This window comes from Equus asinus, chromosome 6 (genome assembly GCF_041296235.1).
Source record: "Equus asinus isolate D_3611 breed Donkey chromosome 6, EquAss-T2T_v2, whole genome shotgun sequence".
Classification (NCBI taxonomy): domain Eukaryota; kingdom Metazoa; phylum Chordata; class Mammalia; order Perissodactyla; family Equidae; genus Equus; species Equus asinus.
The window spans coordinates 42,954,624-42,972,587 of NC_091795.1; the positions used below are offsets into that span (position 1 = coordinate 42,954,624).

At 45.6% G+C, this 17,964-nt stretch overlaps 1 protein-coding gene across 1 annotated transcript; it reads left to right on the forward strand.

Moving 5' to 3' along the window:
• Positions 1-465: 465 nt before the first annotated feature.
• Positions 466-16,523, forward strand: FIGLA (folliculogenesis specific bHLH transcription factor). The gene is made up of 5 exons (XM_044772642.2): positions 466-750; positions 3,635-3,787; positions 5,412-5,565; positions 16,172-16,206; positions 16,456-16,523. Exons 1-4 carry the CDS (start codon positions 550-552, stop codon positions 16,174-16,176), a joined length of 513 nt encoding a protein of 170 aa, XP_044628577.1. The 5' UTR covers positions 466-549; the 3' UTR covers positions 16,177-16,206; positions 16,456-16,523.
• The last annotated feature ends 1,441 nt before the right edge of the window (positions 16,524-17,964 follow it).

Sequence of the window (17,964 nt, forward strand, 5' to 3'; positions counted from 1 at the left end):
AATATTCGTGGAGAGAAAGAGGGTGATGGAGCAAATGTGAAAACAACTTGAGAATCTAGGAGAAGGAGATACAGGACCTCTTTGTTACTATTCTTGCAACTTGTTTTGCAACTTTTATTTATTTTGAAATGAATTTTTTAAAAGGTTTTGTGTATTCATCAAATTTTTCTGGTAAATGTGTATGTGCATATGTATATTTGCATGCATGGGTATACATATACCCAAAAGCTCAGGCCTCATTCCAGGCTCATTAAATCAGAATTTAGGGGATTTGTACCCAGGCATGTGGATTTTTTTTTTTTAAAACTCCCCAGGTGATTCCAGTGTGTAGCCAAATTTGAGAGCCAACGCTACAATGCAGCGTGCACGATAATCACCTGTGGAGCTTGTTAACCGCAGATTCCTAGCCGGACCTGCAAGAGCCGGACCCGGTTTGTAACAAGCCGGGCAGGAGGATGGGCGCAGGTGGTCCAGGCCCCCGGCGGCCTCGCACCGCCCCAGGTGCCCCCGACGAAGGGCCCGGCCGCCCGCCGGCCTCCGCGCGCCGCCATGGACGCCTTGCCCGGCCTCCTGGGCGTCCCGCAGGCCGAGGTGCTGGAGGACGTGCTGCGGGAGCAGTTCGGGCCGCTGCCCCAGCTGGCAGCCATCTGCCGGCTCAAGCGGCTGCCCTCGGGCGGCTACTCGTCGACCGAGGACCTCCAGTTGGTGCTGGAGCGGCGGCGCGTGGCCAACGCCAAGGAGCGCGAGCGGGTGAGCTCCACGCCCCGCGCGGGTCCCCGGGCCACCCGGGACTGGGCCGACTTCCTCTCCTCTCCCCGATCCCCGCTGCCCACCCCCGAACACCTGCTCAGGACCAGGGGCACCCACTCACCGCCCACTCGTGGGGCCCCAGGAGACTTCGACCTCCCGCGGGCCGGCTCGTGTCCTAGCTTGGGAGAATGACCGTGGCCTTGTCACTCTTCGCCCTCGTCCAGCTGCTCGTTCGCGGCTGCTGGGGTGGCCGCCCCACCTGCTAAGCCCCCGGACTTGTGCGGGAACCGGGTCTGGGGGGCCGAAGAGGCCCCTGACAAGTTGGAAAACGTCTCCCTTGGGCAGGTGCTTTTTCAAGGCTTAGAGCGCAGGAGGCGCGCTTTGGTCTCACAACCTTGTGCGCTTGGGTGCACGGCCCCCTCAGCTCTTTGCCCTGCTTTCTGCCTCGAAGCACAGATGGGGTGAGGGGACCTAATGGAGGTTACTCTTTTCCTTACTTTAAACAAAGAAACACAGTGCCCCAGGCTGCCCCCAGACTCCCACTCAATCCCCCGTCAAGAGAAAGTGTTACAAAGTCAGGCGCGGGCGGTAAACCACCGACCGGAACGGTCCTCCGGCCATGGGCCGAGCGGCATCTACTGGTAGCTTTTAGTATTTCTAACTAAACTGGGGCCCCAGACTTGTCAGGTCCGGTCGCCTTTCTGCCCTTTGCGGTCTGTGGGGTTGTTTGCAGCAGAGGAGATCCTAGAGAGGGAAGGGTGGGCGGTGGAGGACGGAGGGCGCACGGCGAGGCCTGGGACCTGAGGAAGTTCTGCCGGGGGCTGCTCCCACCCGCTGCGGGCCTGTTAGAGGTGCAGCTCTGGTGAAAGGACCATGTAAGAATAGAAGTCTTAGGGGAAGTCGGGAAAATTGCAAGAGTGGAGCAGCATGGTTTTACCAGGCACTATTTTCAGAAAGACCCAGCTGAAAATAACCCTGTGGTCTGATGTGATGACGTGGCCCTCAAACAAGATTCTGATCCAGTATTTTACGTTTTAAGTGGGCCTTCCCGCCAGAAAGGAATTGCTTTCTATGGGGAACTGGCCCTGGTGTTATCCACTATTTTGAAACTAATGACTTTTATTCTTTATAATGATAAAATTAATACACTTGGAAAATATAGAAATGACTAAATAGAGGATGGAAACTCCCATAACACAAATATAACTAGCATGAACTATCATGTACGTATATATCCTCACAATGTTTTTTCTAGTAATGTATGTGCATATATATAATTTTACAAAACTGTGATTATCTAGTGCATATCTTTGTATATTTTCACTTAACATTATCAAAAGCATTTCCTCATGTTCCTAAGCATTCTTTCAAAGAACAACTTTTGATTGCATAGTCTGACGTATAAATGGACCATAATTTATCCAGTCTCGTATTGTTGGGCATGTATGCTTTTTTTGCAGCTTTTTACTGGTACGTAAATCTATGTGCATATCTGATAATTCTTTAGAATAAAATGCTAGAAGTGGAATTACTGGGATAGGTACAATTTCATGACTTTTGATACAAATTGCCAATTGCTTTCTGGAAAAGTTTACTATTTTTTATCCCCTTTTACAAGATATAGGACTGTTCCTTTTTTCCATCCCCAGTGCTGGGTATGGTTACCAAAACAAAATGTTACCAGCTTGGTACATAAAAAATGGTATCTAGGGGCTGGCCCAGTGGCGCAGTGGTTAAACGTTCAAGTTCTGCTTCAGCGGCCCAGGGTTTGCCAGTTCGGATTCCGGGCGTGGGCATGGCACCACTTGGCAAGCCATGCTGTGGTAGGCGTCCCACATGTAAAGTGGAGGAGGATGGGCACGGGTGTTGGCTCAGGGCCAGCCTTCCTCAGCAAAAAGAGGAGGATTGGCAGCAGTTAGGGCTAATCTTCCTCAAAAAAAGAAAAATCTAATTTCTGTTTTAATTTGTAGTTCTTTGATGAGTAAAGCTGCATATTTTCATGTTTATTGGTCATTGTATTCTGCTGTGAATGGGCTATGTCAGTCGTCCACTTGGATGTGGGTGGGAGCGGGCTCTCGATATGAGTATATTGGCTTTGTGGTGGTGTGGGGGCCAGTTCTTCCAGGGCCTGTGTTCAGCAAGGGGGTGATCATCAGAGTTCCAGGCCTTCAGACCCTAGAGATTCAAAAAATAAAAATAAATAAATGAGGCGGCCCATTCTACGCTTCAAGTCTCACCAACATGCAGACTCTCTGGACTCTAACACTTCGTATCATCAACTCAGCTGGGAAAGAGGTTGAAGAGTTGATGGCACGGTGCTTGACTAGATAGTTCTTAGTACGTTTTATTTATTATCATCAGTACCACTTATTGAGGACTTTCTATGTGCCAGGTCAGGAAGAAGTGTTTTATGTGTAACTATGTCACTTAATCACCCCCAAAAAGCTACAAGGTGGGTATTTTCCACTTTGCAGGTAAACAAACCACAGCTTGGCAATATGAAGTATCCTACACACTCTTGTAAAGCTAAATGGTAGAGCTGGGTTTTAAATCCTGGTGTATTGACTCAGAGCTTTTAGCCCCTACCCCCGCTGCCTCTGCCTTGCACTGCAGTGGGTCTGCCCTTAGAGGAAGAGGAGGAGGTCACGTGGACATGGACACGCCTCCAGCCCATCCGCCCACAGAGCTGAGTTTAAGCCACTCCCCTTTCTCTGCCAAGGAATACACTGTATCGTCAGGGGAGCGGTGACTCTTTGGCATGTGCCTGCTTAGATTTGCACAAGACAGCTGTGGAAATGAACCCTCATGACCCCCTCCTGTGGTTTGGGGGGATATCTGTACCAATTAGCTTCTCTGTGTGTCAATGTCCCTTTTTGTTTTCCAGATAAAAAATCTCAACCGTGGTTTTGCCAAATTGAAGGCACTGGTGCCATTTCTTCCCCAAAGTAGGAAGCCTAGCAAAGTTGATATTCTTAAAGGTGCAATTGAATACATCCAAGTTCTCAATGATGTTTTGGAAGGAGCCAAAGACTGTGAGGTAAAGAGTTAAGAAGTTATATCCACCGTTTATTGAGCCCTTTCTATGTGCCAGGCAATGTTATGTATACATTCCAGTTAGTTTATAACACTCCTCTGAGCTGTTTATGATCCTTGTTTTACAGAGGAGGAAACCAAAATACAGGGAAAGGCCATGCAGTTAGGAAATGTCAGCACTGGGGTTTGAATCCAGGTCTGTGTGAGCTTTGGAGGCTAGTTCCTGACCATCTATATATTTAGCATCTGTCACTGTCCAGGGCACTCAGCTCCTAACTGCCGAATCTTTAATAGGACTGTGGCGGCTGGGGCACGAGAGGAGGCTTCCATAAACCCACTCTGTGGTGGTGGTTTCCCTTTAGCAGGACAGACAGCAGACAGGACACAGAAAGGAAGATGCATTTCTTTCCCCAAGGGGCCTCCCCTGGGAGCGGCCCTGCCTGAGGGACAGCACTGCTGGAGAGCTCAGCAATGGTCTGGTGATACCAATCTCGAGGGGTTTTGAGACCATTCAGAACAACATAAATGAACCTGCTTTGCAAACCGTAAGGCACCATAGTGTCACCACCGCTATCAGGGTCCTCAGCTCAGAAGTATCCATTAGGTAGTGGCAGGTGTGGGCTAATATTATGGGCTTGTTCCACGGAGAGGCAAATCTTCAAGGCCTGAAAATGGATTAGTTATCAGAAGAGGTAAGATAGGAAGAGACAAAGGCCTTAGAAATGAGCACTAAGTGACTCCATTGACAGGAAGGAGGAGCCAACAGAGGGAAGGTGGAGAAGCAAGATGGGGTCCTAAAGTCAGGGAGGGGACAATCTTGAGAATCCGAGGGTGGGAAGTAATGTGAGAAGCTACAGAGAGTCCAGGAAAGGCACCCAGGCCCAGCATCTGAGATGTGGAATAGGAGTGGCCTGGAAGTCAACTCAGAGGGGGCGGAGGGCGTGTTGTTGGTAAAGGTCTGGAGTCCGAGCCGAGGGAGGTGGCAGACTGCAAGTGCATTCAACCTGGAAATCTGAAGCTGGAAAGAAGGGTCAAAATAAAGGGAAGTAGAAAAGCCGTTAGAGCCAGCGAAGGTCTTTTCTAAGTTGCGGTGTGATCGTGTTTAAGGGGCAGAAGAGAAGGACAGATAGTAGAGAGAAGAGAAACTCATTCTAGAAACTTGGGGCAGAAATAGCCAGTATTTTTAGTTTTTTGCCTTGTCCACAAGTTCAACTTAGGTGCCTCCTGGGAGGCTTCATTCCACCATGATGGGAGCGGATTGTCCTGTTGACTAGACTGGACGGGTGGGTTGTGGCATGGGCATGGTGTTTGCACATGTGCTGGTGGCTGTCTTAGTTTTTCCTGGGATATTAATTGTGTAATAGAAGTGCTTTGTTCTGTGCTACATTCATTATAAAACATAGGATCTGTTCCATGCTATAATCTTCCTGTTGCGGTTGCCCATTGCACAACACTTTAAGGTTATAGAAGAACAAAATACAGTCTATTGAGCAGTGATTTTTCTCTCCATAATCACTTAAGCCCTGATCACTTAAGTGAAACTTCATCGGTTAAAACTTTGAAATACGTTGATTTAAAACTTCAAAATCTGACTGTCCTTCTGTTTGACAACTGAATATGATTTCTAGAAACAAGACCCAGATCATCAGAACTATAGCAACAATACTTCTGAACCACAGATATCCTTGGCTAGAGAGCTATCGAGAAACATCACCCAACATGCCGGCTGTGCTGTGGGCTTGAAGAATGAGGAGGAAGGGCCCTGGGCAGACGGTGGCCGTGGTGAGTTGGCATACGCTTGCCGCCAGCGTGTGGTGTCTACTACTGGAGTTACCTCCCCAACCAGGAGTCTGGTAAAGTGCTTCTTCTTAAATCACCATGTAGATGTTAAAAAAACTCAAAGTGCATCCCTTGAGGTGTGTGGTGTTTTCTGTGCTAAAACATGATGGAAACAAGGTCATTTTGCAAAAGCGCCTAGGTGGCGAGGTGGAGTCTGCCAGTTTGGCAGATCTGTTACTAAAATGAACTGGTAAGCAGCTCAAGGGGAAGGCAGCTCCTCCAGAATCACCCAACACAGACTGAAGCTTATTTTTTTATGACCCTAATTAGTACATCAAAAGGTTTTCTGGGTTCTGAGGTCTCCAGAGAAAGAAAGAAGTAGTTTGCCATACATAAAGCTGCATGGTGATACCAAATACAAACACACTCGCTCACATACACACTTTTTTTTTTAATTGGCCTTGTTGGAAGGCAGCATTTTCTACGTGATTACAAAGGAGTTTATTGTGACAGCTCTTAGTCCTTTGCTAAATCAACAAAGCCGCTGGACACAGCAGCCTGCTTCTCCAAGTGTGGAAGATGTGCTTCTTGCCCTGCTGTGTCTCCGTGTTACACAAATGAGACCCCTTGCTCCATCCTACAACACAGTTGCTGCTGAAATGAGAAAGGCTTCTGGAAATCTGGAACCAAGCGTATTGTAACAAGCAAGTGACGTAAGGGGCTGTGTGGGCTGTGAAGTCACAAATGATGGTTGGTGGTAGGAGAATGTTTAGAACAGCAGTTGAGTGCAGGCTCTGGAGACAAAATGCAGAGGTTGAAACCTTGGTTTTACCCTCACTAGCTGTGTGACCGGTGAGCTGCTGAATCTTGCCAATCCTCAGTTTCCCCATCTGTAGAGTAAGAATGATAATTGTACCTGCCTTGTACGTAAGGTAACTGTGAAGTTCAGATGACCATGTCAGCTAAGTGTGTAGTGTGGTACCTGGCGTGTCAATGTTCGCTTGGACATACATTATTAAGTCTGCTTGACTCACTGTGAGCCATCAGTATTGATTGGTGAGCAATCAACAGTGAGCCGTAAGCATCCTAGCTCTGTTTGTAACAAGGGTTCTGGGTTTTCTCACTTTGCTCTCTCCAATGCTCCACTCTGGTTTGAGATCTTACAGGCTTCCTGCAGACTGGCTGGCCTTGGCTCCCATTTCTGATTTGATTACTGCTTTCTAAGGATTCCACTTGTGCACATGTTCAGTCTAGATTTTCAAATTCTGGCCACTTGAGAGATAAATCTTCCCTTGCTGGTTAACCCATAGGAGACACAATTCCTGTTGGTACTACATGAGCTGACAGGGAGTGACAGAACAAGAGTGAAGATATGACCTCAACTGAACCTTGAAGCTAGTTATCTAAGTTAACAATAGTAATTCTTCTACAACTGTAAGTTTCAATATCTTCTAGATATTAAGGCAAGAATCTTACTTGCATTTAGTCCTCACCGATCCTTATCAGGTAGGCATCACCGTGTCATTCTCATGGTGAGCTACCTGGCTATTCCCTCCTGGCAGGCCTGTTGGACCTGGTGGCAGAGCAGGCCTATGCGTGGTAATACCAGCAGCAAGGATGTACGGGAGGTCCTTGTTTTCCAAGGATGATTGATCCCGGGGACAGGTCATTTATAGTAAATTGATTTAAAGTGGCTATTAACGTTTTCTTGTAGGAAATAGAAAAGTTCTGACTGGAAGTTTCTTTTAAAGAGAAAACAAGACACTTAAATTTTAGTCTATTAGCTAACCAAGTTTAAGTTATTAGTCCGAAGAGTGTGCTAATTCTTAGACTGAACAAAAAATTAATCATGTATTTGAGATTTTTATATATGCATGTAACTTCTGTCAAGTGTGACTTCCAAGGCCTGAATATAGAGAGCCATTTTTTGCAGAAGCATTTTAGGATTTCATGTTTTTGTCAAGGGTTTCTCATTCTTTGACATTCAAATTATTCATTTTTAAAATAAAAACATTTATTCTGAAACAATCGATTTATAGAAATGTTGCAAGTACAGTACAAAGAACTTTTTTCTTGAGCCATCCGAGAGTAAGTCACCAACCTGATGCCCATCACCCATTCCTTTACTAAAGTAATTACTTTAGTGTGCATTCCCTACCAATGGGGACATTCTCCACAGTGCAGCCATCAAAATCAGGAAACTAACATTGTGGCAGTACTGTCACGTAATCCTCGGGCTCCGTTCAAGTTTCATCAACAGCCTCAATAATGTCCTTTCCAGCAAAAGGACCAGCTGAGAATCATGAGGTGCATTTAGATGTCATGTCACTTTAGCCTTCCGTTTGGAACAATTCCTTGGTCTTTCCATGATTTTTATGACCTTGACACATTTGAAGATTACAGGCCAATTGTTTTGTAGACTGTGTCTTGATTCAAGCATGTCTATTTCCTCCTGACTAGATTCACATATGCATCTTTGGCAGGAATATCATGGAAGTGATGCGTTTTCTACTCATTGCACCCTGTTAGATGGGGGAGATTTTGATTTGTCCCATTATTAGGGATATTCACTTTGATCACTTGCTTAATGTGGTGACTGCCAGATCTCTCCACTTTAAAGTTAACCTTTTTCTTTTGTAATGTGTATTTTGTGGGGAGGTGCTGTGTGGGGAGGATATCTAGATATCCCGTTACTTATCAAAAATTCCATAAAACTTTTTATTTGGAAATAATTGTAGATTCACAGGGAGTTGCAAAGATAGTACAGAGAAGTTCTGTGTACCCGTAACTTGGCTTCCCCACATGGCTGCATCTTATGGAGCTATAGTACAGTATCAAAACCAGAAAATTGATATTGGTGCTATGTGTGTGTAGGTCCATGTAATTTCATCAAATGTGTAGATTTGTGGAACCACCACTGCAATCAGGATACAGAACTGTTCCATCACCATAAAGTGCTCCCACATGCTACCCTTTTAGAGTAGTACTCACTCACTGCCCCCACTCCTCCACTCTCCCTAACCCCTGGCAACCATTAATCTGATCACTATCTCTCTAATTTATCATTTTGAGAATGTTATATGCTATATGGAATCATGCAGTACGTAATCTTTAGAGACTGGCTTTTTTTGCTTAGCACGATGCCCTTGAAATCATCCCAGTTGTATCAATAGTCAGTAGTCTGTTCTTCCTTTTTTTTTTTCACTTGAGGAAGATTGTGTCTGAACTAACATCTGTGCCAATCTTCCTTTATTTTATGTGGGATGCCGCCACAGTGTGGCTTGATGAGTGGTGCTAGGTCTGTGCCCAGGATCCAAACCTGCGAACCCTGGGCCACCTCGAAGCAGAGTGCGTGAACTTAACCACTATACCACCAGGCCAGCCCCTGTTCTTCTTTTTTATTGCTGAGTATTAGTCCATGGTATGGAAGTGCCACAGTTTAACCGTTCACTTATTGTAGAACATTTTGGTTGTTTCCATATTCATTTCATTTTTATATTATAGACACATGGTTTTATATTTAATTCAGTGGATTATTATATCATCATATAATATCATATAGTATTTCATGATTTGTTATTCAAATTGTCCTCATTGTGGCCAGTGACAGCCCTTTCGAGTCAAGCCTTTCCATTCAACAAGTCACCATCATTCTTTGATCTCTTCCATTCCAGCAGGAGATGTTCCGAGCCGGTGCATCTTGTACACTCCCACTTCCAGCCCTGGAATGAGCCTTTCATCAAGGACAACCCGTGTGTAACTTGCCTCCCACCTCTGTGCCATCTCCTCCCTATGTGGCTCTTCTCCTCACCCCTTTTGGGCTTTAGCACCTGTATTCATTTGCGAGGGCTGCCATAAGGAAATACACAGGCTGAGTGGTTTAAACAGCAGAAATTTATTTCTCACAGTTCTGGAGGCTGGAAGTCTCAGATCGAGGTGTCGGCAAGCTCAGTTTCTTCTGAGGCCTCTCTCCTCGGCTTGCAGGTGGCCCTTCCTGTGTGTGTGCCCCTGGCGTCTGCGTGTGTGTCCAGATCTCCTCCTCTTATAGGACACCAGTCACACTGGATTGGTGCCCGCGCTAACAGCCTCATTTTAACTCAATCACCCCTTTTAAGGCTCTGTCTCCAAATACAGTCACAATTGGAGGTGCGGAGAGCCAGGGCTTCAACATATGAATTCGAGGGGGAACACAACGCAGCCCATAACAACACTCACAACAAGCCGCTCCTCCCCCCCCAAGAACCTCTCCCTCTCTCACATTCCACTCGGGACACTCCCTCCCCCAGGCGGGGATGCCCCCTCACTCTGCTCAGCCTCTGGCTCACTGTGTCAGGTTGCCTGCACACGTGGGTTCCTGCCTCGCTTGGCTTGGGCTTCTCCTCCCTGTGCTGCGCCGGCCCTCTGCCTGGACACCCTCCTTACCCAGTTTGGGCTCTTACAACTCATGCCAGGCCGCCCTTCCACAGCCCTTCTCACTCTGATTCGGCTTTACTGCTCTGCACTGGGTCACCCCTCTGGGTGGCCACTCCTCACATCCGCTTGGTCTCTGACATCCTGTGCCGGGCCACCTCCTTGTGTGGATGCTGACCTCACCCTGCTCAGGCTCCCATAGTTCACTCCAGGCCACCATGGCTCCCCCTACCTCACTGTGACCCAACTAACAGCCTTAGGACTGAATTGTTCAGGAGAGGGAGAGAGAAATCTTTTTTTCTTTGAAGTGACTATCTTTCTGGCTAGTTTTCTCTTTGTTACTAGATATAACTCTGAGATCCTTATTTGCATGTGGCTTGAGCATTTTGGACATCACTTTTACTAACTTTAAAAAAGCATCCATTTTACAATTAGTAACCAGTGTGGATCAAGACAAAGGGCCAAGGAAACAAAGCTGAGGCTGGCCTTTATTTGCCAGATGATCCTCATAAGGCTACAGCCCAGTTTACCTGAGGGGTTGACTACAGAGGGTTTCCGGATCCTGGCCAGGTACCCTAACTGGAGACCTGGTGACAGCTGGTATGGTTCATTGGACGGAAATGCATGTGTACAGAGGGGTTTAGGATTTGGGAGGCAGGCTGCCTCTTGCTTCTGTTTGCAGGAGTGGCCCCCTTCTTCCTACGCTTGGAGTGGATCTGAGGAGTGGCGTCCTGGTGCTGGCAGAGATGGGCATTTTGGGGGGTTTGGGGATGGGGTCAGAACAGGCTGTGCCAGATCAACAACATTCCTGAGAGGCAAAATCCCAAATGAAGTTCATAAGAATCTGCTGATGGCAGGGATGGAGATTAACCTCTCCAGCCAGAGCAGGTTCACTTGGGGACTGAATCAGCAAGTTTGTGTGTGGATGAAGAGAGCCGTGAGCCACGTAAAGCCACAGCATCTGGCCTTGATAGCAATAGGGATTAATGTCAAGGTCCAGGCAAGGCTCCTTTCAAATTGGACTTTCAAGGTGTGAGATTTGCTGTTTTGGGACTGGGCATGGCTGGGTGGCAAGATGTTCACTAGCCCACCCTTGTTTATTCCTTCTATTTGTCACCTGTGGCTATAGCTTGGGCATGTCACATCGTGCAGGGCTCTAATTTGTTCAATGTTGCCTGTGATCCCGTAGAGGCGGTGTCCCAGGACGAAGGCCACCCTTAGTGTTGGAGTGAGATGCCAATTGTCCTGGCGTCAGAGGGGCTCTGGAAAGAGCTACACAGATGAATGTAAGTGTCCGTTATGGGGCCTGGATGTGCCATCATCGTGTGCTTCTGAATTTTGGCCTGGGTTCTAATTTTGGGGAGTTTCTGAGAGAAGGAAGCCTATGTGGATGGTGGATTTCCAGTACCCCCTCTGCAGGTTGTGGTAATCTGTGTGTGAATTGATCACTGGGGACATTTCTTCTAATAGCGTGTTAAGCTCTGAAATGAGATGCTCTGGCTAGTTGGGATGAATCTATTAGCACCCTGGGAAAGCCCTGGAGCATCTATCTTCTGTCTTCCATCTCACATTTCCCCAGATAGTAGCTCTATGTGATAGCAAAAATTCTACCACAATAGTGTGGTGTGGCTCTAAGCTTTTCCCAGGGAAGCACATTTGTCTGCCCAATGTTCACTGGTGGCCTAGGGGGCATATTCTGATGAGTTTAGTCCATGGAGTATTTAAAAAAATTGAACTTCCTTTTTGATGGGATGGGTGCTCTCTGGTTTGTCAGTCCCCACCACCCCTTATTGCATCACCAGTTTAGGCATGTAACTTTGCAGCCCCAGACCAAGGGCACTGGGGCTCAGAGGAAAGGCTCCTCTGGTGGTTGCATTTGGCTCTGGGATGTTATCGTGTCTTCTAAACTCTGGCGGTTTGGGGGTTTATGCTGTGATGATATGGATGCTGGTTGTTCTCTCTGGAACTTTGGAAAGGTGAGATCTGGGGCATGCAGAACAGGATCCATCTAACTTTGGAGTGATGCCACCTCTGATGGTGGATTCCCCAGGCTGCAGCTACTCAGGAAGAGATTCAACAGCACCAGAGGAAGAGTCTTAAGGCCCAATCTGATGAAGATAAGAAGAAAATGTCAGAAGGAAGACAAATTTCTATTTCTTTGTGAAAATAAGAGAGGGAGATTTCTTTTGTTGGAACTCTAATTTTTTTATGGGGACAAAAGATTGAATCAATCATGGAATTGAGTTTATTGTGTGTGAGTGAGTGTGTGTGCCTGTGAAGTTTGGTGTGTTTGACAAGATCCCTACCTGGTATGGACTCCTAACCCTGTCACTGAGCTAAGGATGATTTGAGAAAGCCAGTAATTTCTTTTCCACTTCTCTGACATGTAATGGACCTGGTGGCCAAATTAATTGAAGTAAGACCTCATCTATTCTAGTGGACTTCTTGAGAGAATATTTATGAGTTTTACGAAAGGTCCATCTCATCGGTCCCACAGCTATACAGAGAAGAATGGCAAGAATTGGATGGAAGGGTCTCTGAAGGTGGAGGCAGGACTTCTCTGAGGTGCTGCTCGCCTCCCTTGAGACAGTCAGCTCTTTGGGTTAGAGAAAACCACCAAGTGCTCGGACCACATTAGCTTGTCCCTGAGGGAGGTCAGTGTGTCCTCCCACCCTCCACGCTCTCCCCTTATTCTAATCCCTGGGTTATCCACAACAGATCAGGGATGAAATGGACTCCAAAGACATAGTGTTAAAGGTAGCTCTTCTAGTGGGGGAGGGTAAAGGGATTTTAAATGCAACTTGATTATTTTTAGGAACTCTTCCGGTCCTCTTTGGAGCACTCTCCTCCTTTTTGGAAGACTTTTCCCTCCAGGAATGTGTCCTTCTAGGAACTCTAGTGTGGAAGATGGGCCTGGGGCACCTGCCTCATTGGGGTACTCTGAGGTGAAAGGAATCCAGGAGCAGAGTCCCCATGCATCTTGTGATTTGGACCAGGTCCCCAAGGGAAGAGACAGACCACATAGGGCTTGGTGGCCAAAGCCCTACTCATTATAAGGGACCTTCATTTGCTGGAAGGTCATCTGTATTGCTCTTCCTCTAGACATGAGACAGTGAGGCTGTGGCCACAATGCTGGGTTCTGATCTATGGGTCCTGGCTGGACTTTCACACACTGATGCAGGATTGACAATTATGAGCACAGTTTAGATGGGAAGAAATGTAACTTTGTACACTGTATTCCAGTTGTTCTGAGAACCCAGTAATACCCTTATGACTCAGATGGTGGGAGAATTCTTTATCTTGCCTCCTTAAGGTCTATCTAGTAAATACTGAATCAGCATCCCTATGGGGGCTCTTTGCCTCTTACGCGATCTCCTCACCCAAGAGGATCTCCCCACCCGCCTTCTCCTCTAGGTGCAGTGGGGAGTGGATGCACTACGGGGGCTGGAATGGGAGCACTCATGTATGTTTCCCCACCTTTGACCCCAGGTAGTCCTCTGGCCCTGATCGTGGGCATTGTTGAGCTAACATCTGCTCCTGACCCCCATGGCCCCATTGTGCCTTCTCTTTTCTTTAGGCCAGGCTTGCTGGGCCTTCTCCGTTCAGAACCCAGAGCTCTTCTGGTCTCCCTGGCTTTCCCACTCCCAGGCAGGCTCAGAGGCTGCTCTCAGGCTCATATACCTGATGCTGTCCCTCAGCTATGTGGCCGCTAAATTCCTGTCAGGCTACATCCTAAGAAATGGATACAAGTCCTTGCTTTCCTCAGAGTCCACTTTACCTTTCCTGAGTCTTATTATCATATGTAACTCTTCCCCATCCCTAGGTCGAGGCCCAGGATGGCCCGGTACAGGGGCCCTTCTCAGGGATCAGGCAGCTTCTACACACTAGTTCCGTCCTTTCTGAATAACTACCTCCTGCTGTTTTAACATTCCTCTCTGGTTTGGGTTGTAGGAGGTCGTCTTCTCATCATTTCTTGCCTCCTCCCTGCTCTGTGACTACCTGATGAGCAGCCATCTAAGCTCTGGTCCATCAGAACCTACATGTTCATTACTCTCCCTTTCAACAGAGTCAGCTTCTTTCAAATGAGAGCCTTGCTTTTCCAGACTATTGCTAAGCTGGGAACTGAGCTCTAAAGCTGAGTAAACAAGGAATTCTGGCCCGTATCTATCTAACCCTATCCCCACCACCAAGCCTTGGCTCAGTAGGTGGAGGGAAAAGTAAATTGGATAATGTGTCAAATTATCCAGCTACACAGCCAACAACAGGAGTGTACCCACCTTACTGAAGGAGTTGAGCAGCAAGCTGGGTTTCTATTCCTCAGACCACCCTCTTCTTGGACCTTCAACTCCTTGACTCAGATGAGACCAACAGGCACTTTTTTCATAACTGTGAGAATAAGACAACATTGATCAAATTCAAGTTTTCATATTCTGATACTTAAATATTACATTCCTGGGATTTTCCAGTTAACTCTTAAAAGCAAAGACAGCGATGTATAATACATGAGACTAAATCATTCTTTAACCCTTCAGGTAAACACAGCAATATCTGAATTTGTTTCTTAGCTTTAAAATGTTCTAGACATATAAAAAGTTAAAAAAGTATAAATAAAACTTCTAAAGCTAAATTTGAACTCAAAAAAAGAAAGCTTGATCCGATGTATAGTGGAAAGACTTGATCAAGATCAGAAAAAATAGTGATACTTATTTTGTGCTATTCCTGGCAATTTATACATAGTAACCTATTTAATTTTCACAACCACCCTGTGATGTACAAACAACGATATCCATTTTACATGTCAGGTGTCGAGGCAAATAACCAATAACCATTCTATATATAGGCGAGAGAAGGTGAGTTTTAATTGAGCCAGGCTGAGGACTATAACCTGGGAAGATAGCCTCCACAAAGGAAGACAGTGTTCCAGAGAAGCTTGATTTTCAGTACAGTGTTTTTTTTTTTGAGGACAATTAGCCCTGAGCTAACATCTGCTGTGAATCCTCCTCTTTTTGCAGAGGAAGACTGGCCCTTTGCTAACATCCGTGCCCATCCTCCTCCACTTTATATGTGGGACGCCTAGCACAGCATGGCTTGCCAAGCAGTGCCATGTCTGCACCCAGGATCCAAACCGGTGAACCCCGGGGTGACCAAGTGGAACGTGCGCACTTAACGGCTGAGCCACTGGGCCAGCCCCTCAGTACTGTTTTATCCCTTTTTAGAACAAAGAACACACATCAAACACACCCAGGATGCATATTCATCAAAGTTTCAAAGAGATATTCAGTTGCAGATTAGCAGGTCAACATGACCCTGATGGTGGGAAGGGAACTTATCTCAGCAGTACTGGTCCCAGTGTTGTGGAGGCGAAGCATGCATCCTTGTCTTTAAAGAGTGCATTCTTTTACTTTGCAATAATGTTTAATGCATTCTTCACTTTAATGGTTAAAGCAGATGTGCAATGTATGTTTGATAGGCATAAGTCCGGCTTCTTTAGTTCAGGCCAAATCAGGTTCAAACCAGAATAGCTACCCCCCATATACCTCAATATGTGACAATTTCTTATCACATGAAACTGAGGAACAGAAGTTAAGTAACTTGCCCAATATCCAGAGAGTCAGTGAGGGGGTGGAGTTGAGGGATGTGGGTAATAGTGTTAAACCCTCTAACCGCCTTTCATTCTAACAAAACTCACCCTTGAAATGTAAAGAAGAGCGAACTAGGAAATAGGTAAATGTGTTTTTTTAAGCTAAATTAAAGTATTTGATTGTAGTATTTTATTATCCATGGTGATATATGTCTAGTTTCCAATATCTGAACTGCCTGATCATGATTTGAGTGACTTTATTTTTCAGTCATGGATTTGTTTTTTCTTCAAGTTGAGATTTCAGAAAATTGAGAAGACTCAAATGATCTTACCATCTTAGTAAAACCACTGACGGAAATGTACTAAAATGCTTCCAAAATTTTCTCCTATACCATTGAATTTGCAAATTATACAGTACAAAACATTGTGTGTTCTGTTTTTTCTTATTCTACCATTGGCATGTTTAGAGGTTACTATACGGTCTTTATAACAAGTTTTAATGGGCCATTAAATGGGACAGTGTTCTAATTGTGGGACATTTAAGATGTTGTCAGTTTTTCTCATAAACATGGCAAATAACCTGATATGTTTAGCTCTTTCTGTATTTTATTTTTCTAGGATAAATCCCCAGAAGAGAGACTCCTGAGACACAAGTAGGTACAATCTATGATTTGGTGCATAGTCCCAATTTATAATACCATTAGCTGTGTAAGAGCGCCAATTTCATCATATCCTTGCCAAAATGAGATCTATTAAAATGATAGAATTTTAATAGTAAAAAATGGTGTGTTATTTACACATCTTTGATTACTAATGAAATGAATTTTTTTTACATATTTCTTTTGTGATCGGTCTGTTCTTATTCTTTAGCCATTTACAATGGACTCTTTTCTGTGTTTCAGGCTCCCTCAAGTGTGAAAAGTGAAAAGACCAGCCCAGGGCTACCTTCTTGAGACAAATAAATGCAGTCTTGAAAGTTTTGGAGTCTCTTTTTTAAAAAACTTGGTATTATCTCAATTTTTTTTTTAACAACTACCTTTCAAATGGTCCTGTCTCTCATAAATTTGCTTCCTCCTTAAATTCATGCTTTGAAGAAATAGGCTTCAGGGCCTTCAGCCTTCAGTCTGATTTCTTAACCTCATGAAGTTTCCATCCTCATCTTCTCAGGACCTATACCTAATGTCTTTCATTCCATCTATTTTCATCACTTGAGGAATAAGTGCCTGTTACCCTTCCTGGGGAAATTAACCTGTAATAGGAATACAAACTTAGCCCCAAAGAGTATATGGAGTCGTAAGCATTGGTCAGTGGGAGTGAGAGTTTTCAAGGCTATCTAAATACCCAGCTAAGGCCACGTGGCACCTTTGTGCAAGTTTGACCTTGAGCACAGAGGCAGTCTTCATCTTTACAACAATTGCTCACAAAGACATAGCACTTAATACATGCTGGGTCTTTTCCCCATACTTTACGGATGTTTTGTTCTCATAACAGTCCTATGAGATAGGCATGATTATTCTTGATTTACAGATGGGGAAACTGAGGCACAGAAAGTGTATAGTCTGCTCGGGTTGCCATAACGTAAACTATAGACTGGGTAGCTTAGATGACAGATATTTATTTCTTGCAGTTCTGGAGGCTGGGAAGTCCAAGATCAAGGTCTGAAGGGTTTGGTTTCTGGTGAGGTTGCTTCTCCTGGCTTGCAGACAGCTGCCTTCTCTCTGTGGCCTCACATTGCGGGGAGAGAGTGCTAGAGCATGCATGAGCCAGTGAGAGAGCAAACTCTGGTCTCCATTCCTCTTATGAGGACTCCAATTCTATTGGATTAAGGTCCTACCCTAACGACCTCATTTAACCTTAAGGACCTTCTAGAAGCCCTATCTCCAAATACAGTCACTTTGGGAGTTAGGGCTTCAATATATGAATGGGGGGGGGACGCAAATCAGTCCATAGCATTCTGCCTCTGGCTCCCCAAAATTCATGCCCTTATCACCGCATGCAAAATACATTCACTTCATTCCAACATCCCCCACAGTCTTAACTCATTCCAGCCTCAACCCTAACGTCTGCAGTCCGCAGTCTCATCTAAATATCTCAGTCGTGTACGGGTGAGACTGGAGATATGATTCAGCCTGAGGCGAAATTCCTCTCCAGCTGTGAACCTGTGAAAACAGGCAAGTTATGTGCTTCCAAAATACAGTGGTGAACAGGCCTAGGATAGACATTTCCATTCCAAAAGGGAGAAACTGGAAAGAAGAAAAGGACGATGGGTTCCAAGCAAGTCCCAAACCTAGCAAGGCAATTTCATTATATCTTAAGGCTCCAGAATAATCCTCTTTGGCTCAGCGTCCCACTTCTAGGCCCACTGGGGTGGCAGTGTCACCCCATACAACACTCTGCAGTGGCCCTACCCT

Bases quoted from the DNA above. Each gene is read 5' to 3' on its own strand.
- FIGLA (XM_044772642.2), top strand. From the start codon at position 550: ATGGACGCCTTGCCCGGCCTCCTGGGCGTCCCGCAGGCCGAGGTGCTG. The intron at 751-3,634 runs GTGAGCTCCACG...TTTGTTTTCCAG, and splicing joins ACGCCAAGGAGCGCGAGCGG to ATAAAAAATCTCAACCGTGG. The intron at 3,788-5,411 runs GTAAAGAGTTAA...TATGATTTCTAG, and splicing joins AAGGAGCCAAAGACTGTGAG to AAACAAGACCCAGATCATCA.